Here is a 23,375-nt window from a genome sequence, read left to right as displayed (position 1 = left end):
CGCTGGAATGAATGGAAAAATGGTTCCTGAAAGACACCTGGAGGATTTTTCCCCCTCTCCGTGTGCAGTTGGAGCTCTTGTGTGTTTCCAGAGCTTTCTGTTTTTACTTTGCTGACCTGGTCTCTATCTCCAAGTCCACTCCAGTTGCCAAGCTTCCTTTCCTCACTTCTCATTAGAATTGATGTATCATTTATTTGTACAACTTTGATTTCACCCAATGTGCAGACACACTCAGCATCTCATGACTAATGAACAGTGTGTCCACTAGCGCACAAAGGACAGTAACCATTAAACACAGGGTTAACAAGTTGACACCTTCTCCAAGTGATTGACATTTGCCACTATTTGCTATTCATAGAAACAGACAGCCCTGAAGGAGGCCATTCAGCCAATCTGCTGCCTCCTTGAAAGAGCTATCCAATTAATCCCTTGCTCTTTCTCCATGGCCCTGCACATTTTCCATTCCAATTATATATTCAATTCACATAAAAATTACTATTGAACCTGCTTCTGCTGCTCTTGTATATTATATAACAATTCTGTACTTTCTCTTGTGCATTGGCACTGGCTGCCGTGTGATTACCCATTTCTTTGCTGGTGATGTCTTTTAGTCCCTGATCAGCCGAGCTCAGGGCGATTGCGACGGCGGCTTTTTCCACGGCCTGGAGGATTTTGGAGGCTGAATTTAGCCGCTCCTCCTGCCCTATATTCTTCAATGGGGAATCATCTCTGAGCAGCTGCGTTGTAAATAGAATGATATCCTGCGGGAGAAAAATAACTTTACTCTTTTGATGAGACGTTAAACCCTGTCTGCCCTCTCAGGTAGACGTAAAAGAACGCATGGCTGTAGTTCGAAGAAGAGAAGGGGAGTTCTCCCCTCTTTCAAATATGTATCCCTCAAATGACATCGCTGAAACTGACTATCTGGGCATTATCACGTTGCTGTTTGTGGGATCTTGCTGTGTGGAAGTTGGCTGCTGCATTTCCTACATTGCAATAGTGACTACCCTTCAAAGGTACCTCATTGACTGTGAAGTGCTTTGGGATGTCTTGATATTGTGAAAGGTGCTATAGAAATGCAAATCTCTCGATGAAAACAAATAGAGTCATAGAGCCATTATGGCACAGGAGGCCATTTGGTCCATCGAGCAGGTGCTGGCTCTCTGTAGAGCAATCCACTCAGTTCCATTCCTCTGCTTTATCCTAGTAACCCTGCAGATTTATTTCTCTCAAGTGCCCATCCAATTTCCTTTTGAAATTATTGATTGTCTCCGCTTCCACCACACTTAGGGAATGAGTTTCAGCTCATTACCACTCACTGAAAAAAAAAAGAGTTCTTCCTCACATTCCCCCTGCATCTATTGCCCAAAGTCTTAAATCTGTGTCCCCTAGTCCTTGTACCATCATCTAATGGGAACAGTTTTTCTTTGTCTACCTTATCTAAACCTGTCATAATCTTGTACACCTCGATCAAAACTCCCCTCAATCTCCTTTGCTCCAAGGAGAACAACCCCAGCTTCTCCAACCTACCCTTGTAACTAAAATCCCCCATCCCCGGAAGCATTCTGGTAAATCTCCTCTGCACCCTCTCAAGGACCCTCACATCCTTCCAAAAGTGTGGTGAACTGATGCAATGCTCTAGTTGTGATCTGACCAAAGCTGTACAAAGGCTCAGCATAACTTCCCTGCTTTTGTACTCAATATCTTTATTTATGAAGCCCAAAATCTCATATGTCCTATTAACTACTCTCTCAATATCTCCTGCCATCTTCAAAGGTAGAGTCATAGAGTCATTTATGGCACAGTAGTAGGCCATTTGACCCATCGAGCCCATGCTGGCTCTCCACAGAGCGATGCAGACAGTCCCACTCCCAGGCTCGCTTCCTGTAGTCTTACAAGTCTATAGATCTATGCACATACACGCCCAGTTTCCTCAAATGTCAGGATATATTTCAACCAAAGTGACTCCAGACAATGCAGCCCAGTATTGACCTCTCCAGAGCGCTCCCAGCTTCGGACATGCGCAGTATGGTGCTGCGCACGCGCAGCCTATGTCAGCACCCGGCTTGTCAGGCTTTCATGCGCGTGAAAATGTCATTCGCGTACTGCAATGTCTGCTCGCTGCTTGCTCCCACCCTTGCCACTTCACCCCCACCTCTCAGCCATTCGCCCCCCCCCCCCCCCCCCACCTGTTCGTCACTTGTTCCCGGCCTTGCCACTTCTCCCCCCATCGGTCACTCGCTCTCCGTTTCTACCCCCCACCTGTTGGCCACTCGCTCCTGCCCACTACTCCCCCTTTGGCCACTCCCTCCCCACTTCACCCCCACCTACCTTTGGACCGCTCACTCACAGCCTTGCCGCTTCTTCCCCTCTGCCTCTGTTCCCCGCTTCTGGTCCCCAGTCCCTCCCGCTGTTGGGGGTAGGATGGAGGAAGCGATCGCAGCCACTGTGGCCGTTTGGATTTCATTTGCTTTTGTGCTAAATTGAGCAGTGCCATCTTTACCACTGGCAGCTGCCAAAAAAAGTCGCAGACATTGACGTTTCAGTGCATGAGGCTGCAGTTGCGCATCTGCAAGTACTGCGCCACCTAGTGGTTACGTTGTCACCAATGTGTACATGTGTTGTATGGTGCTGAGCTGCACAGATTGAGGGGCTTTTGCATTGAGTCATTGGTTAGCAATTGGACAGCTGATCTCAATCTGGTCTAATGGTGAGGGTGCTACAATTATCATCCCCAGGCTAAGGAGGCGGGGACAATCAGCCAGGGATGCTCCTCCTGATCACTAGCCCCTCTGGAAAATGCACCTTTGAGGTTTGTCGTAAGCTCAGAGATTGTTACAGTACAGAAATAGGCCTTTTGGCTCATCAAATCTTTATCGGTATATTTCTCCAAATGCGCTTGCCAGACCAATCCCACACCTTGGCTGAGATTTTATCCAGGCGTTGGGGTCTCGATCTCTGGCAAAAGAGCTGGCGAGAACCCCGTGTTGCCCCTTCTGTGGGAGGCCCGCCGAATCAATTGCCAATTAGGCACTTAGGCGGACAGCAACGGATTTCCACAGGATCAAGGACCCAGGCGACGGAAGTCCTGCCCTCTGAGAGCTACCAGCCAGAGGCTGGCACGTCTTTAACTGAGCAGTGCCACTGCGGAGGTGGTGGCTGCTGCTGGTGGAGCTCGAGACCCAGTAATGGCGCTGGACTCAGGCCACAGATAGGTCAAGGCGGAAAGGATCTTGCGGGATGGAGGTCACGGAGGAGCGGTTTTGGTGTCTTTCAACCCGATGCCGGGTCCATTGTTCAGGCACTAAGTGCCTGTTAACAAGGGAACCCCCCCCACCCCACCCCACCCTACCCCACCCCACCACCAGCCCCCCGGTGCCCGCCTTCTGCTTGGCTAATTGTGGCTGCTTGAGGCCCTTAATTGGGCATTAATTGCCCACATAAGGGCCTTAATTGGCGGCCGGGTGCGAAGGCCACTCACAGGCCTTCCTGTCTTGGACTTAATTTCGGCTGAGGTGGGAAGGTGGCGGGGACCCCGATTATATGCTCTCTTTGCCTCCAAACCAACCGCGGGGGAGAGTATAAAATTCCCCCTTTGTCTTTTATTTATTTTCCTCAACCAGTTACTTACTTTCCTTTAAAATAATTTCTGAATTCTTCTTTGACAATGGTACGTTAGGCAGAATTTCGTCACCCTATGTGTACGGACATTTTACTAATTGTCCCTTTGTGTAATTACCTTAAGTTTGTGCCCTTTCATTATTGTTTCACTCACAAATTGTTTCACTCACAGTGGCGCAGTGGTTAGCACCGCAGCCTCACAGCTCCAGCGACCCGGGTTCGATTCTGGGTACTGCCTGTGTGGAGTTTGCAAGTTCTCCCTGTGTCTGTGTGGGTTTTCTCCGGGTGTACCTCACCAAGTAGGCAACAGCTTCAGGTGAAGGAAAGAGAAATCCAAGTTGGTGGAGGTGGGGCTGGACAAGCGTGGGATATTTTTCCATAAACACTTTCGCAAGGATGTCAAAGCCTTAGAGAGGGTGGAGAAGAGATTTACTAGAATGGTACCAGCAAAGAGGGAATTCAGTTACATGGAGACTGGAGAAGCTCCTTGGTTGTTCTCCTTGGAGCAGAGAAGGTTATGGGGAGATTTAATCGAGATGTTCAAAATCACGAGGAGTTTTGACAGTGTAAATAAGGAGAAACTGTTTCCAGTGGCAGAAAGGTCAGTAACCAGATTAGACAGATTTAAGGTGATTGGCAAAAGAACCAGAGGTGAGACGAGGAGAATTTCTTCTGCACAGTGAACTGTTATAATGTGGAATGCACGGCCTTGAAAGGGCAGTGGAAGCAGATTCAATCGTGGCTTTTAAAAGGGAATTGGATAAATACTACAAGGGGAAAAAATCGCAGGACTATGGAGTGGGACTAATTGGATGGTTCTTTCAAAGAGCCAGCACAGGCATGATGGGCCGAATGGCCTCCTTTTACACTGTATCATTCCAGGGACTCAAGATCTCCAGCTTCCCAAAGCAAACCTGCTTGAAACACGGACGCTAACCTACGGTACTCTAAAGTTTGATTTCTAGGCACAGTGTTAAACAACGATGCATCATTCCTCACCTCAATTGGTAATCCGTTGGCGGGTTTATGACACAGTTCATCAACCAGCCGACTGGCATTAGTCATCAGAGAACAGAATATTCCTGCGGGTGAAGCGGGCTAAGGAAAAAGGAGAACAAAGTCTTCGTTTAAACGCACCAAGTTCTCATTTTTGCTCATTACAAGATGTGCTGTGTTCTAGCGCCCTCTATGCTTAATCACCAGCTGTACATACAAAAAGATGACTCAGTTACTCTCTTTAGTGGGACAGGATTTCCCGTTTTGGGCCGGGCTCTGACTTTGGGTTCAAATGCAGGTCTTGACCACGCATCGTCTAGGGAGCAGTCACCCAACATGGATTTTGCCTGGATTGGCCAATTAGTGGCCAGAGGGCGGATCGGCGTCCAATTATGGACAGTGGGTGGGCTCTCGAAGCTGGAGGGCCAATAGGAGGCTGGAAGGAGCTACTGCCTGACGTTGCAGGTAAGGGAGAGAGAGGGCACCTCCATCTTTAACAAATTCGAAGTCAAAAATGGTCACGGCTGCCAGACCATCTTGTGGAGGGGGAAGCCCCTCCACAGGGTGGTCTGTGGCCACAGCTGTAGCCAGGCAAGGGCAGTGGAGGGGGGGCGGTGGTGGCTTCAAAGGGATCCAGGAGCACAGGCCCGCCCCCCCGCCTACCCCTCAGTCTACCACAGGGAGGCTGCCTCCAGACATCTGCTGTGCTCCTGATTCCTGATCATTGGCCTTAATTGGGTCCCTTCATTAGTTTAACAAGCTACCCGCTGCTTGCGGGTGGTTAGCTGATCTGCCCCGCCATTCGGCCTCCAGGAAAATGGCTTGGGGATGGGCAAACAGGCATGCCGCCCAGCGGTGGAAAATTATGTGCCCACCCACCTCAGTTCCTGTCCCGATATCGGGGTGGAAATCCTGCCCATGGTATATCTCTGCTCAGTTAGCAGCTGTCATCAGCGTGTGAGTGTTTCCTGCTCAGTTTAGCCAAGGCTCGAATGCTGATGTACTGAGAATGTTTGTATAAAAGGCACCATTTTGATAATCTAAGCAAAGTTAAAAGCTGCCTGGTTTATGACAAGGTGAGTGGAATTAGGCAAGTTGGACTGAAACCTAGAGAGCAAGAGTTCTGGTCCCAGCTGTGTTGGTGACAAAAGGGCCATTCAAGTTATCTCAAAAAATGCTTAAAGAGTTCCTGCTCCTGATCACCATCCAATAGCCCTGCTGGTAACATCTTCATGTACATGCAAAGACAGGATAATGCTCAGTTACAATGATACCCATGACTGAAGAGTCAGCTATGGCAGTCACTGCCCAAGCTCACAGTTGAGGAATGGTCAGTTGGGTGACCAGTGAATACAGTCAGGGAGGGAGACACATCCCTAAGTTTGTGAAGGAAATGCCATTTCTGAAATCTCTGAGGTAAATTCTCTTTTTTTCATGGGATGTGGGCATCACTGGCAACGCCAGCATTTGTTGCCCATCCCTAATTGCCATTGACAACTGAGTGACTTTCTAGACCATCTCAGAGGGCAATTAAGAGTCAACCACATTGCTGTGGGTCTGGAGTCACACGTAGGCCAGATCAAGTAAGGATGGCAGATTTCCTTCCCTAAAGCAGTGAACTAGATGGGTTTTTACAGCAATCGATGATTGTTTCATGGCAGCATTACTGAGACATGATTTCAATTCCATATTTTTATTAATTAATTGAATTCAAATTCCACCAACTGCCATGATGGGATTTGAACCCATGTCACCAGGTGATTTGTCTGGGCCTCTGGATTACTAGTTCAGTGACATTACCACTATGCCACCATCTCCCCGCATATAATGCTGATGATTCACCTGCTCTGGAGCTGCAGACAGGCTGGGATCACGTCCAACAGCAGAATCATCGTGGCTTCTGGAATCAGCAGGAGGGTTAGGAGATGGAGCAGAAACTGAAACAAGCAGCACAATGGAAACATAGTTTAATGCCTTTATCTTAAGCTTGTGGTGCAGACCCTTCTTACCAGGGGAGACTAAGCAGCCATTAAAGTGAGGGATGTTAGTGTGTGAAATAGAATGCTTTGCAGATCAGGCACACAGTGTGATCGGGAAGTAGACCCAGGTCCGATGCACCAGTTAGACAGAGTGTAAACTCCCTCCACTCTGCTAACAATGTGCCTCAGTCCCTCGTGCGTGAAACTTTGCTAACTCCCGCAATTTTCAAAAATTCATTTTCTTGGCGTTTATTGCCCTCCCTTAGTAGCCCTTGAGAAGGTGGTGGAGAGCTGCCTTCTCAACCCGCTGCAGTCCGTGTGGCGATGTGGCTCCCACTGTGCTATCAAGGAGGGGGTGCCGGGAGTTCCAGCGGTGGTGATGGAATGGGCAATATATTTCCAAGTCAGGATGGAGTCTGGCTTGGAAGGGAACTTGGAGTGATGGTCTTCCCATGTACCTGCAACCCTTGTCCTACTTGGTGGTGGAGGCCGTGGGCTTAGCAGGTGCTGTCAAAGAAGATTTGGCTTCCTGTAGCCTTCCTGAGGGTGACGGCCAATTTGGCGCCTATTAATGGAGTTATGATGCTGAAGGCCCACACCCACAAGGGCTGGATTGACATTGGCCGAACTTATTTCAACTTTGACCTTTAAAGGCAACAGCAGAGACTTTCAATCCCATCTGTCAGGCTTGGAGTCAAACTAAGACCCCAGATGTTTAAAAACCACTGCCAAATCTACTTCAGCACACCATTCCCCCACATTAAGACAATCAGAAAAGATTACAAAGATGGTTTTAAATTGAGTCATAGGTCACATGTTATTGCTTTGACCTTAAAATCAAAGTAATCATTTTTACCAGGGTAGAGTTTAACTCAATAGTGAAGTAATGTCACATGACCATTTCCAAAAATCTCACTTCAAAAATCCTCCAAACAGCTGTTAAAAAAAATACAACAAAATAAGCAGCCGGGGTGTCGAGTCAGAAAGTTTTAACTCAACAATGGACGCACTTGCAGAGCGAGTCAGAATTTCACTGAGACGTAGAGGTGTTGATGGTCGGGCGGGGGTAGGGGGGATTGAGCAGAGTGACTGAAGCAGGGAGCAGAGATGAAAGGAAATTCAACTGTGTACGCTGGAAAGCTGAAAAAGCAAACAGAAAACGTTGGAAGTACGTGGCAGATCTGTCAGCGTCTGAACAGCCATGGGCTAATCTCAAACATACATTCCCCACTCACTGGGAACCTGAAACATTTCCAACTGGAGACCAGCTAATGTTATTACTTGAAGTTTGGCTTTTTATATGTAGAACTTAGAGCACAGGCAGAGACTATTTGGCCCAGTAGAGCGATACTGGTGATTCTGGTCGACAACAGCCCGTTCCCATCTCACTCTATCAGCACATCGTATTAGATTAGATTAGATTAGAGATGCAGCACTGAAACAGGCCCTTCGGCCCACTGAGTCTGTGCCGATCCTCATTCACTTATCTTCCTTCCTTTTACTTGACTATATCAGAGGCTAGTTAAGAATCAACCACTTGATAGGAGTGGGACTGGAGTCACATACAGGCCAGACCAGCTAGGCAAGGCAGGTTTCATTTCCTAAAGGACATTAGTGAACTAATTGGATTTTTATGACAATCTGACAGTTTCATGGTCACGTTTACTGATACCAGGCTTTTTTTTTAAACAATTCCAATTTTCCAGTGCTAGGGTGGAATTTGAACTCACGTTCTCTAGATTATTACTCAGTAACGTAACCACTACACGACTGTACCCATAACCACAAATCCATTTGAGTGAAGCTGATGCCACGGAGATTCAGGCGGCCGCTGGAAGGTTTCATTCACTCTAATTAAATACAGCCCGGCCGCTGACTTGTTTCATGCTAGTGGTTTATAGATGTTGGTCTTAATTCATCATTCTGATTTTTAACTAGTCAGTGACTATTCAAAGGCAGCATTCATCTGCACAAAGCCAACTCCTTCTGTCAGGTGAGAAATGTTAGTTGGTTTCTGTTATCAAAGGATCAGGTAAAAGGAGGTTTCTGCTCAGTTCATTCAATTCAATTTCAGAAACAGATTAACATTGTGCAAAATTGTGCTTTAGTTCAGTAACAAAAGATATGGAAATCTCCAGACTTTTAAGATGCTACTTAAATAAAGGTATTCCATCCTTCCTTACTGCACAATATAATTAAACCCCAATTAAACTTGACTGATTGATGTACAGAGAGTGGAAATATATGATCTGCTCAGATGTGTTCTCATTACCAGGATCAAGTGTGTTCCCATTAAAAAGCTCTTCTGTGTTCTCATTAAAAGGCGTAGGTGTGTTCTCATTACCAGAACCAAGTGTCTTTCCATTAACAGGTTCAGGTGTGTTCTCATTACCAGGATCAGGTATGTTCTCAGTAAAAGGCGCAGATGTGTTCCCTTTAAAAGGAGAAGGTGTGTTCTCATTATCAGGACCAAGTGTGTTTCCATTAACAGGCTCAGGTGTGTTCCCATTAAAAGGAGAAGGTGTGTTCTCATTACCAGGATCAAATGTGTTTCCATTACCAGGATCAGGTATGTTCTCAGTAAAAGGCGCAGGTGTGTTCTCATTACCAGGATCAAGTGTGTTTCCATTAACAGGCTCAGGTGTGTTCCCATTAAAAGGCATGGATGTGTTCCCATTACCAGGATCAAATGTGTTTCCACTGACAGGTTCAGGTGTGTTCCCATTACCAGGATCAGGTGTGTTCCTACGACCAGGATCAGGCATTCCTCCATTAGTAGGATCAGGTATATTTCCATTAGCAGGCTCAAGTGTGTTCCCATTAACAGGCGCAGGGATATTCCCATTATCAGACGTAGGTGCGTTCCCATTATTTGGCTCAGGTATGTTTTCATCAACAGGTGCAGGTGTGTTCCTATTATCAGGAACAGTCATGTTCCCTTTATCAGGTGCCTCTTGCTCCCTGGGTCTTGTAGGTACACCAGGTGGGATTTCTGTGGAATTCGAAAATGAAAAAGCTACAGCCTAGTTCAGGATTTATACACCCAGTTTTACCACAATGGCTAATTCAGTTTTATTGAGAAATATCAAGCTTTAAGCAACACTGACTTCTCGATTAGAAAGTCAAAGCTGAAACAGGAGAAGTGTCCAATTGATATTTATATAAAGAACTGGGAAAATGGATCCAATCTCTAAATATTTAAACATTAATCATTTGAGCCAGTATTAATAGGATTATCTGTTGTATTGTGGAATCTGGCTAAAAATCTGAAATCAGAAAGAGTAGGAAAAGTAAGGAAAAATAAGGAAATATTAATTAGCCGATGTCAAGTTTGGCTTTTAATTGTAGCAGGAAAGGAATAGAATCATGCAGAATAGAAGGAGGCCATTTGGTCCATTGTCCCCATGATGGCTCTTTGAAAGAGCTATCCAATTAGTTCCAATCCCCAGCTCTTTCCCTATAGCCCTGCAATATGTTTCCTTTTCAAGTATTTATTCAATTCCCTTTTGAAAGTTACTACTGAATCTGCTTCCATCATTCTTTCAGGCAGCACATTCCAGATCACAGCAACTCATTGTGTAAAAATATTTCTCCTCATCTCTGGCTTGCCAATTATCTTAAATCTGTGCCCTCTGGGTTACTGACCCTCCTGCCACTTGGAACAGTTTCTCGCTATCAATACCTTTCATTCATTTGAATGCCTCTATTAAATCTCCCCTTAACCTTCTCAGCGCTTAGGAAAACAACCTCAACTTCTCCAATCTCTCCATATAACTGAAGTCCCTCACCCCTTTAAGACTGAGGAGGCTGAGGGGTTCCATAGTTTGAAGATCCCGGGCAAAGAGTGTTAGTTAATACATGCAACAGTTCGGTGAGCCCAAAGGGATGTGGTGAGGAGGAAGACCATGTAGGACTGGTAGCCTTACCTTGACATCGGGTCTGAGTTAAATCAGACGAGTCAATCTCTCCTGAACTCCCGAATCCCTGGTGACAGGAACAGAAGTAACTTCCTACTGTGTTGTGGCAACTTTCATTTGGTCCACATAATTCATCATTATCATGATCACACTCATTAATATCTGAAATAAATGGAAAACTAAAATGGAATTTTATTCTTAAAAAGTGCGATAGCAATAACAGCACCGAAACAGGCAATTTGGCCCAACATGCCCACCTCTCTTCATCTAACCCTATTAACATCTCCTTCTATTCCTTTCTCCCTCATGTATTTATCTAGCTTCTCCCTAAATGCATCTATGCTATTCACCTCAACAACTCCCTGTGGTAGTGAATTCTACATTCACACCACTCTGGGTAAATAAGTTTCTCTTGAATTCCCTATTGGATTTATTAGTGACTATCTTATTTTATTTATTTTTATTTATTTAGAGATACAGCACTGAAACAGGCCCTTCGGCCCACCGAGTCTGTGCCGACCAACAACCACCCATTTATACTAACCCTACAGTAATCCCATATGCCCTACCACCTACCTACACTAGGGGCAATTTGTAACAGGCAATTTACCTATCACCTGCAAGTCTTTTGGCGGTGGGAGGAAAAACTGGAGCACCCAGAGGAAACCCACGCAGACACAGGGAGAACTTGCAAACTCCACACAGACAGAACCCAGAATTGAACCCGGGTCCCTGGAGCTGTGAGGCTGCAGTGCTAATCACTGCGCCACTGTGCCAACCATATTCATGCTCCTCAGTTCTGGTGTTGCCCACAAGTGGAAACATGTTTTCGAAGTCTACCCTATCAAACCTTCCATAATCTCAATGACCTCTTTCAGGTCACCCTTCAGCCTTCTCTTTTCTAGAGAAAAGAGCCCCCGCCTGCTCAATCTTTCCTGATGGGAATAACATCTCAGTTCTGATATCATTCTAGTAAATCTTTTTTACACCTGCTCCAATGCTGCTATGTCTTTTTTATAATATTGTGACGAGAACTGTTGAAAGTTGTTATTTAAGTTTAAAATATATTATCAATATATTAGAAACAAAAATTGTCAGCCATTTGGATCATTTCAGTAGTGTTCTCATTTTATTACAGTCCCCACCATTTAGATTGGGCAATTTTTAAAAATATTTGTAAGATTATGAGGTGACTAAAAGTTACTAACCAGCATACTAATTGTTAAAATCCAGCTATTATAAACTAAGAACTAACTATTATCATAAACTAACATTTAGCTTTATTAGAACCCTTCTTTGTAGTATGGTAAAGTAGAAAAACTTAGGAAATAAGGCACGGTAATCAAGATGTCAAGGTAGGGGGATTCTGGGAGATTATGTCAAGTTTTAAAATGCTTACTTGCAGCAAAAGGGTGAGACCGTGAGAGCAGAGTGAAAACAGCTTCTGTGTAGATTTGTCTTGTAGTGAGATAAGGAAGGTCGAAATGTAAAAGCATTGAGTTAAAGTAATCAACACAAAGGGGTACTACTTGCGCAAATTCAAAAGGTTAGCAACCATCACAAAATGATTCTTGGTTGGTTAAGAAAGGCGTCCTTTAATACAAGACTAATCACTAATTGGGAGAGGAGACGGTTAATTGGAAAGTTGCCAGGATAAAAGAAGTCTTGTCTTTGACATTGTACAACAGAGAATTTTTGAACAAGAGACGAGAGAGAAAGAGAGAGAGAGAGACCGACAAGGAAAACTTGAAGACCAAAAGCTGCAAGAGAATGAGTCGTGCGCTCTGCCGTTCAGTCTCTAATACAGGTAGTATCTGTGTTAGACTGTTAATTACTGCCTGAGTTTGTGATTATGGTTTATCTGAAAACTTAACAAACTTGCCCTTACCTCTATCTCAATAAAGTCAATTCATAACAAGCTTTGGGCTGCCAAGTCTGTTCCTACCTTGGAAGCGGGTATAAAACACCCCTATCTTATCAAATCTTACATATTCATTCTCAAGATGTGGGTGTCACTGCCAAGGCTGGCATTTATTGCTCATCTTTAGTTTCCCTTGAGAAGGTAGTGGTAGACCTTTATGATCTGCTGCAGTCTGTGTAATGAAGGTACTTTCACAGTGATGTTAGGGAGGCGGTTGCAGGAGTTTAACACAGCGCTGATGATGGAATGGTGATAAATGTCAAAGTCAGGATGTTGTGTGTGACTTGGAGGGGAACTTGGAGGTGACCAATTAATCCACTCTAACCCAAGGATGCTGAGCTAAATTATAATCTGCCATACCACCTGAGATGCACCACAACAACAAAAAACTTGAATTTATATAGCGCATTTAATGTAGTAAGCCATGAAGTTCACAGGAGCATAACCAGACAAAAAGCTTGATACTCAGAAAGAAGGAGACATTGGTCAAAGTGGTAGGTTTTAAGGAAAATCTTACATAGGAATACATCAGATATACAGCACAGGAAGAGGCCATTCGGCCCAACTAGTCCATGTTTATGCTCCGCTTGAGCCTCCTCCCATCTTTTTTCATCTAAGGAGGAGAGGGTGGCGGAGAGGTTCAGGGAGAGAATTCCAGAGCTTAGGTTGAAGGCCGGTAAAGGCATGGCCACCAATGTTGGGTTAAAGGGAGGAGTTTGCGGAGATTGGATGGGGTGAGGTCCATGAGAGATTTGAGGGGCAATCACAGGCAGAATGGGCTGAACAGTCTCTCTTGCATACTGGAGTTTCTGTGATCCTGTTGTATTTTTGTTTGAGTCACCGAGGGAGCTTGCTGGAACTATGAAAGGATAGAGATCTGCGCATGGTTGAGATGGAGAAGTGGTAGACTCATCTGGTAAAAAATAGAATGGTTGTTGGAACTTTTTCAATAGTTCCAATCCTACTGTGTAACTCACAATGTCTTAAGTAATTATTGAAGCCAAGGCCACAAAGCAGGACATCATCAAGGTTACAAACAGTAAGAAAGATGAGGAAATAATGATTTGGCGATGCCTGGTTTGCATTTTAGAAGTCTGTAGACCACAGGAAGAAGGAGAGACTGATGAACATTGTGCATTCCATCATCTTAAGGTCCTGGGATCTAATAAGTCAAAGTAAGCAACAGTACGATGACTCTCATACGCTGTGGGGAGGAGGAGGTTTATCTAGGACTGCTAGCCTTACCTTGACAAAATGTTGCAGTTAAAGCAGGAAAATATATCTCTCCTGAAGACTCAAATCCCCGGTTACAGAAACAATAGTAACTTCCCATTGTGTTGTTACAGCTTGCGTTTGGCCCACATAATTCTGCTTCATCACACTCGTTGATATCTGAAATAAATGGAAATTTATTGCTGAAAGTTACTGTTGATGCATAATATATTATAATTTTTTAAAAATGATTCATTCTCAGGATGTGAGTGTCACTGGCAAGGGCAGCATTTATTTCCCATCCCAAGTTGAGCCATCCTCTTGAATCGCTGTAGTCCATATGCTGAAATATTCACGTGGCTACAAGAAAGTTAGTTGAGTGAGAATATCAATCTACTTGGCATTTTAAAAAGAAAGACTTACATTTATTTAGCACCTTTCACGACCTCGAGATGTCGCAAAGCGTTTTACAGCCAATGAAAGACGTTTAAAGTGCAGTCGCTGTTGTAATGTAGGAAATGCGGCTGCCAATTTGCGCACAGCAAGCTCCCACAAAGATCAATGTGATAATGACCAGATCATCTGTTTATTAGTGATGTGTGTTGAATCATAGGATCATATAAAATCATAGAATGGCTGCAGCACGGAAGGAGTCCATTTGGCCCATCGTGTCCGTGTGCTAGCTCTCTGCAACAGCAACTCAGCATGTCCCACTCCCCCGCCTTTTCTCCATTGCCCTGCAAATTTTTTCACTTCAGCTAATTATCCAATTCCCTTTGGAAAGCCACAATTGTATCAGCTTCCACCACACTCTTCGGCAGTGCATTCCAGATCCTAAACACTCGCTGCATAAACATTTTTCCCCTCATGTTACCTTTTGTTCTTTCACATTAAATTATAGAATAAATATATACTCATCTTCCAAACTGTGCCATGTGATTGTTTAAGTTCACCCTAGAAGGCAGAAAGTGCCTCAGTTTAAGGTAGTACCTCAGCACTCCTTCAGTTCTGCATTGGAGTGTTATTGTAGATTATGTGCTCAAGTCTTTCTGGAATGGGATTTGAACCCATGACCTTCTAATACTGAGGCAAGAGTGTTACCCACTGAGCCACAGCTGACACCAGCAAACATTTGAGCTTTTATCTATGATGAGACAAAAGTCTCTCTGTCCGAGCTGTAAGGACCTTCTGTCCAATATCCCAAAGCATCTCCTAGTTGGCATGGACCTAGGAGCTGAATCAAGACTACATGTGCCCATTTTATAGTTATGGGCATAAGGCCTCTCCCTAACTTGGCACTAAGCTGGTCATCTCACTCCCAAAGGATACAGGATGTGCCAGTGTGTGAAATAGAAAAAAAAAATGAGTAATGGATTTGAGTGCTGAGGCAGATTGTTGGGACTGTACTTGATTCTGACTGTGCCACACCAGAATTGAGATTGTTTGATACTGTTACTGATGAATTCACTGTCCCATCCCCAGCTCTAACACACCTGATTATGTACATGTGAAAGAAATAATTCAGTGAGAAGTGGATATGATTCTTACCGACACAATCTGTCCTTGTATCAAAGGATATTTCACCAGTGGTGGAAATAAACCCATTCTTACAGCTGCAGTGGCTTCTGAACGGTGTACTGTAACACTCTGTGTTATCGCCACACTCTCTGATGGCATATGGATAATCCTTAGAGCAGTCAACATCGTCTGTGATGAAACAGACCATAAACAATAGGTTCCCTTCAATTTTCAGGTGACTAGCAACATACAGTGACTGACACCAGCCTGCTCGGGAATCAAACATAGCTGCTTAGACCCTAAGTCTCCCATTGCCTCGCCCCTTCCCTATCTCTGCCTACTCCTCCAGCCCTACAACCCTCTGAGATCTCTGAGTTCCTCCAATTCTGGCCTCTTGAACATCCCAGATTTTAACTGCACTAGCATTGGAGGCCGTGCCTCCGGAATTCCCTTCCTAAACCTCTCCGTCTCTCTCTTCTCCTTTAAGATGCTTCTTAAAACCTATCTTTTTGATCAAGCTTTTGATCACCTGTCCTAATATTTTATGTGGCTTGGTGACAATCTGTTTTTGATAACTTCTCCTCTGAAGTGCATTGGGATGCTTTTACATTATTGGTGCTATATAAATGTTGTTATTGTTTGACTGCATAATCCAGGCTGACAATCCAATGCAGTACTGAGGGAGTGCTGCACTGTCTGAAGTGCCATCTTTCGGATGAGACATTAAACCAAGGTTCTGTCTGCCCTCCAACAGGGCTAAGGAGGAAAATAAGTTGGGATGTAGTAGGTACACCACTGCAGAAACATGGGCCAGGATTTTATCGCGGTGACGGGGATCTCGGCCATGGGCTAAAGCACTGGCGAGAGTCCAGCGTTGCCTCCTTTGGCGTAGGCCCTCTAGATTATGTGCCAATTAGGCACTTAAGTGGAGAGCGGCAGGCCTTTCCCGGGATTAAGGACCCTGGCGGTGGAAGTCTTGCCCACTGAGAGCTTCCGGCCAATCAGAGGCTGGCAGCTCTTTAACTGAGCAATGCCACTGCGGAGGTGATGGCAACTGTCGGTGGAGCACCTACCCAGGGCCCAGGAGCGCCACTGGACCCAGGCCACAGGTAAATTAGGGCTGGAGGAGTTTCGCAGGGAGGGGGAATGTTGGGGGCTTTGGTAGCAAGGTCAGTGTGATGGCTCCCAGCAGGCCCTCCTTCACGATGCCGGGTCCCTTCTTCAGGCACTAAGTGCCTTTAAAGGAGGGTCCCCCATCCCCACTCTCGGAGCCGGCAAGCAGCCCCCACGGATTTGCCTGACGTGCTCTCCCTGTGGTGGCAGACCCACGCACAACTGGGCTAATTCCATTGGCAGCAGGATGAGGCCCTTAATTGGGCATTATTTGCCCATTTAAGGGCCTCAATTGGCAGTGGAGTGGGAAGGCCGTTCACAGGCCTTCCCGCTCCGGACTTAATTTGGGTGGAGGTGGGAAGGTGGTAGCGTCACACCCCACTACCAATCCATCCCCAAAGTCGCCACGGGGGGAGCATAAAATTCCTCCCATGATGTGCAGTGAGGACCATAAAGGAGCAGTAGAGCTTTATAGAAGGCAAGGACTGCTGCTTTTTGGACCTTGACAGAAAATGAGGCCCACAACAGTAGATGCACAGGAGTAACATTGGAGGAAGAGGGTCTAGTAGAGGCCTCCTCTACCTCCAGTTAGTGACATCGGGACTATTACCACCGCTACACTGAACCTGTCATCCATCAGTTGGCAAAAGGCAGTGGCGTAAACCTGGGAGGAAATGGGGCAATTTTCTGGCTCTTACCCTTATCACCAGTAGCCAGGGATGAGCAGTGAGCAGGAGGAGGGAAACAAGGCTGAAGCTGGGGAGCAGTGGTAGGCCTCACCACCCATTTTCCTGAATTCAGGGTCAAATAACGGGGGTAAATTCAGTTCTTTAGTTGGGTGTAGTGCATAAGAACATAACATAAGAAATAGGAGCAGGAGTAGGCCATTCAGCCCCTCAAGCCTGCCCCGCCATTCAATAAGATCATGGCTGATCTGTCCCAGGCCTCAACTCCTCTTTCGGGCCTGCTCTGCATAACCCTCGACTCCCCGAGATTTCAAAAATCTATCTACCTCCTCCTTAAATATAGTTAGTGACCTAGCCTCCACAACTCTCTGAGGTAGAGAATTCTAGAGATTCACTACCCTCTGAGAGAAGAAATTCCTTTGCATCTCAGTTTTAAATGTGTGACCCCTTATTCTGTAACAATGTCCCCTAGTTCGAGATTCCCCCACCAGTGGAAACATATTCTCACCATCTACCCTGTCAAGTCCCCTTAGAATCTTATATGTTTCAATAAGAACACCCATCATTCTTCTAAACTCCAATGAATAAGGGCCTAAATTGTTTAACCGTTCTTGATAAGACAACCCCTTCATCCCAGGAATCAGCCTAGTGAATCTTTCCTGAACTGCCTCCAATGCTAGTATATCCTTCCTTAAATACGGGGGCCAAACTGTACACAGTACTCCAGGTGTATCCTCACCAACACCCTGTACAGCTGTAACAAGACTTCCCTATTTTTAAACTCTAACCCCCTAGCAATAAAGTCAAAAATTCCATTTGCCTTCCTAATTACGTGCTGCACCTGCATGCTAACCTTTTGTGTTTCATGTACAAGAACACCCAGATCCCTCTGTACTGCAGTATTTTGTAGTCTTTCTCCATCTCCAAAGTGCCCTTCTTACATGCCTCCATTATTTCCTGATTAATACTTTGTCCAACAGAGAGGCAACTCCTCGGGAGCCTATAGACCACTCCCACCCGTGATTTTTTTCCCTTGTTATTTCTTATTTCCACCCAAACTGATTCTACATCACGATCTATTGCACCTATATCATTACTCACAACTGCACTGATCCTTTCCTTTAACAACAAAGCTACCCCACCTCCTTTTCCTTTCTGCCTATTCTTCCGGAACGTCACATATCCTTGAACATTGAGTTTCCAGTCATAGTCATCTTGCAACCAAGTCTCTGTGATAGCTATCAAATCATATTCATTTGTTTCTATTTGTGCCATCAGCTCATTTACATGCATTCAGATAAAGAGCCTTAAGCTTAGACTTTTTACTATTTTTACCTAGCTCTGTCTCTAATTTCTGCTGTACTCTTATGCTTGTATTCTCTGTCCCTTCCTGCCACACTCTGATTAACGTATGCCCCTTCACTACCCTGCACCTCTGCTCTCTTGTTACTTTTCAACTTTTTAAACTTCCCTTCAATTGAATCCTCCCCCGCACTATTTAGTTTAAAGCCTTACCTACAACCCGAGTTATACGATTTGCCAGGACACTGGTCCCAGCATGGTTCAAATGAAGCCCGTCCCATTGGAACAGCTCTCTCTTTCCCCAGTACTGGTGCCAGTGTCCCATGAATCGGAACCCATTTCTCCCACACCAATCTTTGAGCCATGAATTTACCTCTCTACTCTTATTTACCCTACGCCAATTTGCACATGACTCAGGTAGTAATCGGAGATTATTACCTTTGTGGCTCTGCTTTTTAGTTTAGCCCCAAGCTACTCAGAGTCCCTCAGCAGAACCTATTTCCTAGCCCTACCTACGTCGTATATAGTAAACTATAAAGTTGATGCCCAAATGGAGATTTTTTTTTGGTGCTTTCCTATGTTTAAATCAACTTTATCTTTTTCGCAAATACCCTGTACTACATCTCCAAGATTGATTACCCCTTAGTCATTGAGAACTCTTTCTCACCTATGCGACTGGTATAACTGGTCCACATAGCATAACAGAGATTAATGCCTATCACCTTGTTGAGGACTTTTAAAACCTTTCTCTTCTATCTCTTCATGTGCCTTCACTTGTATTACCCTTGAAGGCGAAGGAAGAGGACAACTATTTCAACATTTTGGAAATGAAAGGAAGAGGAGGTGGGCATTTTCAGTCCCTCACAACTATTCTGCTGATCTGTATCTGAACTCCATCTAGCTGCCTTGGTTCTGTATCCCTTAGCACCCTTACCTAACAAAAAACTAAGGTCAATTTTGAAATTTTTAATTGACTGCCAGCATCAGCTGGGGTATAGAGTTCCAGATATCCACTCCCTTTTTGTGTGAAGAAGTGCTTCGTAACATCACCCCTGAATGGCCTGGCTCTAAGTTTAAGATGATGTCCCCTTGTTCAGGATTCTCCCACCAAAGAAAATGGTTTCTGTCTCTCTACCCCATCTATATCTTTTAATCATCTTAAACACCTCAATTGGATCACCCCTTAATCTTCTACACTCAAGGGACTAAAAGCCTAGTCGATCAACCTGTCCTCAGTCAACCTTTGACCTTTCACCTAGGTTTCTAAATATTCATGAATGGGATCTACTTACTCAGTAGGGAAGAACATGCATGGACACTGAATGCAGTCACACTACCTCTGTCCACTAATTTTAAACAAGTGAGGATCTGTTTAAGGTATGAAAACATAGTTCACAGACAACTGAGAATGTGTCAACTGTTCGATTTGAACTTTGCCGGTTGAAATATATTCTTCCTGTGGTATTACACAAACTCAATATGAGAGGGAAGTCCTGGAGTGGAGCTCACCAATGCAGTCTTGGTTCCTCATGAGTGTGTCTTCATGTGAGCAGGGTTGAGTTGTAACTACAGACAGGACCACAAGATAACCAATGTAATGCACTGTCAAAAATAGAAAGGAAAAAAGAGAATCATCAAAGATTTTGAAGAAGAATTTTATATTCCTGAATTATGCTCGCTGTGTTACATTGTCGACCGGTCCACCAATATCTCGATTTTAAAATTCTCATCCTCATTTTCAAATCCCACATGACCTTGCCACACCCCCCTCCCTATCTGTACAACCTCTTCCAGCCCTACAACCCTCTGAGATCTCTGCACTCCTCCAATTCTGGCACTTCTTCCATCCCTCACTCTCTTGAGCCCATCTTTGGAGGCTGTGCCTTCAGTTGTCTAGACTCTAAGCTCTGGAATTCCCATCTTAACCCTCTCCATCTCTCTCTCTCTCTCTTCCTTTAATACAGTCTTAAAACCTACTTCTTCCTCCAAGTGTTTGGTCATCTGTCATTAATATCTCGTTTTGTGGCTCGGCATTAGATTTTGTCTGATTACGCTCCTGTGAAGTGCCTTGGGACATTTTATTATGCAGAAAGCGCTGTATAAATGCACATTGTTGTTGCTGTTCATTCTCTGCAGCAGCTGGTGTCTGAATGGTCTGTTTATTCCCAGTTCCAGTTTCCTCGTCTTCTCTCCTACAGGCACTGAAGGGCAGCTGGATAGGGATCGGCAGCCCTCGATACATCAAGACTATTCTTCCTCTGTGAGCTTAGATGTGGAATGACAGTTGGCTATGCAACTACAGATGCATCACAGTTGACTCTGATTTTGTCCTCACCCAACATCGACATTTCTAAAAGGGATCACCAGTTGGCAGTGATAAGTAGGAGAGACCAATTGTACCACTCAGACTGATGTTTGGCCTGAGGTTAGACAAAGTAGCATGAGTTGAAATTGGAACCTTTCTGCTCTATTTGGTTCAGTATCAATTCTAGCAGCACAATTATCAAATAACTAGAGAGAATCTAACCACCTCCCCTTGTCAGTCAATAGCCTTACCATTGCTGATTCCCCCACCATCAACATTCTAGTGGTTACCACTGACCAGAAAATTAACTAGACCAGCCATATAAAGACTGTGGTTAAAAGAGCAGGTCAGAGGCTGGGAATTCAACTCCTGACTCCCCAAAGCCAGTCCACCATCCACAAGGTACAAGTCAGGAGTGTAATGGAATACTCTCCACTTGCCTGGATGGGTGCAGCTCCAATAACATTCAAGAAGCTCAACACCATCCAGGACAAAGCAGCCCGCTTGATTGGCACCCCATCTACAAACATTCACTCCCTTCACCACCGACACACAGTGGCAGCAGTGTGTACCATCTACAGAATGCACTGCAGCAACTTGCCAAGGCTCCTTCGACAGCACCTTCCAAACCCGCGACCTCTTCCATCAAGAAAGACAAGGGCAGCAGATGCATGGGAACATCACCACTTGCAAGTTCCCCTCCAAACCACACACCATCCTGATTTGGAACTATATCGCCATTCCTTCACTGTCGCTGGGTCAAAATCCTGGAACTCCTTTCCTAACAGCACTGTAGGTGTACCCCTACCAGATGGACTGCAACGGTTCAAGAAGGCTCACCACCACCTTCTCGAGGGCAATTAGGGATGGGCAAGAAATGCTGGATTTGACAGTCATGTTCACAGGTCATGAATGAACATAGAACATCGGAGGAGATCTGAATTGTCTGTGTTATTGAGAAATCAAGAATTAACTATCAAAGGGAATCTGGAATGTCCAGTGACGATAGCAGAACCTGTGCTTCAGGTCACCAGTAATGGTTGCATGCATTCCTGGAGCTTCCATCACATGACTTCCTGTCTCCAAAGGGGTAGAATACCTGAATGGACAGATTGTTCATGATTTTGGAAAGAGGCAAACTGAGTCTTGGAAGGACTTTAATGAAGTGGGATAGAATCTATGATAAGATAGGACGTTAAATGGATGGATAAAGTTTATGCGATCAGTGGTAGAGGATTCAATGGACCAGGTAGAATCCCTGATAGAGTAGGCTGTACATTCTCTATGGAAGCACATTTATAAGGATGGGTGGGGTCCACATGATCAATGGTCGGGGATTAAATGGGTGGACTGGGGTGCACGATTGGTTATATTTGGCCTGTTCTAGGAGCTTAAATAGCATAGAATCCACAAATCGACAGATAATCTGCGGATGACCTATCCTGGGAAATGTTTGCATAACGCAGGGTGAAAAATCCATCTCCTCCCTTCATCCTACAGACTCTCTATTTTTTAACTCCTCAATACTCTGGTATTTGAACCTGTTATCCAATGAATGTTTTGCCTGGGTCATTTATTTTCAATCAATTTCCTTCAGATTATTGGAAACTTATATTAGGTCACCTCATGGACTCTGCGCTTCTAAAGAAAACATGTCTAATTTCCTTAACCTTTCCTCGCAAGTGCATTGCTCCTCTGTTCCCACTCAATGGAAGTAATCGACTTCCTCTGGGTATGTAACCAGAACAACACATATTGCCCCAGATATATCTGGTGCCAACCTGGTGAGTTCATTGACAAACTGATGCATGAAAACTTGGAGGAAAAATATTTTGGCTGCTATAATTAAGCATAAAGAGGTTTCCTTTCCTTTGACAGAGTGCCATAGAATCTTTCAATTCAGAAAGAGGCCATTCAGCCCCTTGTACCCCTGCTGGCTCTTTGGAAGAACTATCCAATTAGTCCCACTCTCTCTGCGCTTTCCCCATAGCCCTGCAATTTTCCCTTTTCAAGTACTTAACCAATACAATTTTGAAAGTCATTAGTGAATCTACTCCCACCACTCTGTTGGGTAGTACATTCCAGATCACATCAACTCGCTGCATCAAGGAATTTCTCCTCCAGTCCCCTCTGGTTCCTTTGCCAATTATCTTAAACTTGTGTCCTTGGGTTTCCGTCCCTCCTGTCAGCCGATAGAAACAGTTTCTCCTCTACTGAATCAAGCCCCCTCATAATTTTGAACCACTCTATTAAATCTCCCCTTAATCTTCTCTGCTCTAAGGAAAACAATCCCAGCTTCTCTAGTTCCTCCCCATAACTCATGTCCAGTTACTGTACACCATTACTGTGCTTGTCTACAAATTTCTCTGTGACCAACAGTATCTTAATGTGGTTATTGTTAATGTTCTGCTCAAAGGAAATCTTATGTGAATGTGTCAAACAGTGAACTATGAGAGAAAAGAAGGTTGTCACTGATAGGAATAGGGACATGCTGCCAACATTCTATTGTTGTTCACATGGAATTTCATGTTGTTACAGGAACGTTGGAGCAGGAGGAGGTCATTCAACCCCTCAAGCCTGTTCCACCATTCAACTAACTCATGCTGGATCTGTAGCTTAACTCCATTTACCTGGCTTTGTTCCATATCCCTTAATACCCTTGCCTAACAAAAGTCTATCAATCTCAGTTTCGAAATTTTCAATTGACCCTCCATCCTCAACAGATTTTATTTTGGTGGGGGGGGGGGGGGGTGAAAAAGAGTTCCAGATTTCCACTAGCTTTTGTGTGAAGAAGTGCTTCCTGAT

At 44.8% G+C, this 23,375-nt stretch overlaps 1 protein-coding gene across 5 annotated transcripts in view; it reads right to left on the bottom strand.

Moving 5' to 3' along the window:
* Nucleotides 1–23,375, bottom strand: part of LOC137355612 (adhesion G protein-coupled receptor E3-like) — a 51,295-nt gene that overhangs the window by 21,821 nt on the left and 6,099 nt on the right. For 2 of the 5 annotated variants that reach the window (XM_068020934.1, XM_068020935.1), the window contains exons 2-9: nucleotides 19,775–19,867; nucleotides 15,195–15,353; nucleotides 13,680–13,826; nucleotides 10,523–10,675; nucleotides 8,869–9,588; nucleotides 6,460–6,554; nucleotides 4,621–4,719; nucleotides 584–761 (exon numbers count right to left, since the gene is read on the bottom strand). In XM_068020934.1, the coding sequence (XP_067877035.1) occupies nucleotides 584–761; nucleotides 4,621–4,719; nucleotides 6,460–6,554; nucleotides 8,869–9,588; nucleotides 10,523–10,675; nucleotides 13,680–13,826; nucleotides 15,195–15,353; nucleotides 19,775–19,867 (1,644 nt within the window). The remainder of the gene's footprint in view (nucleotides 1–583; nucleotides 762–4,620; nucleotides 4,720–6,459; nucleotides 6,555–8,868; nucleotides 9,589–10,522; nucleotides 10,676–13,679; nucleotides 13,827–15,194; nucleotides 15,354–19,774; nucleotides 19,868–23,375) is intronic. The other 3 variants (XM_068020938.1, XM_068020937.1, XM_068020939.1) reach the window with 3 other exon arrangements.

Source organism: Heterodontus francisci, chromosome 43, assembly GCF_036365525.1.
Source record: "Heterodontus francisci isolate sHetFra1 chromosome 43, sHetFra1.hap1, whole genome shotgun sequence".
NCBI classification, from domain to species: Eukaryota; Metazoa; Chordata; class Chondrichthyes; order Heterodontiformes; family Heterodontidae; genus Heterodontus; species Heterodontus francisci.
This window is presented reverse-complemented; position numbering and strand designations above follow the sequence as displayed.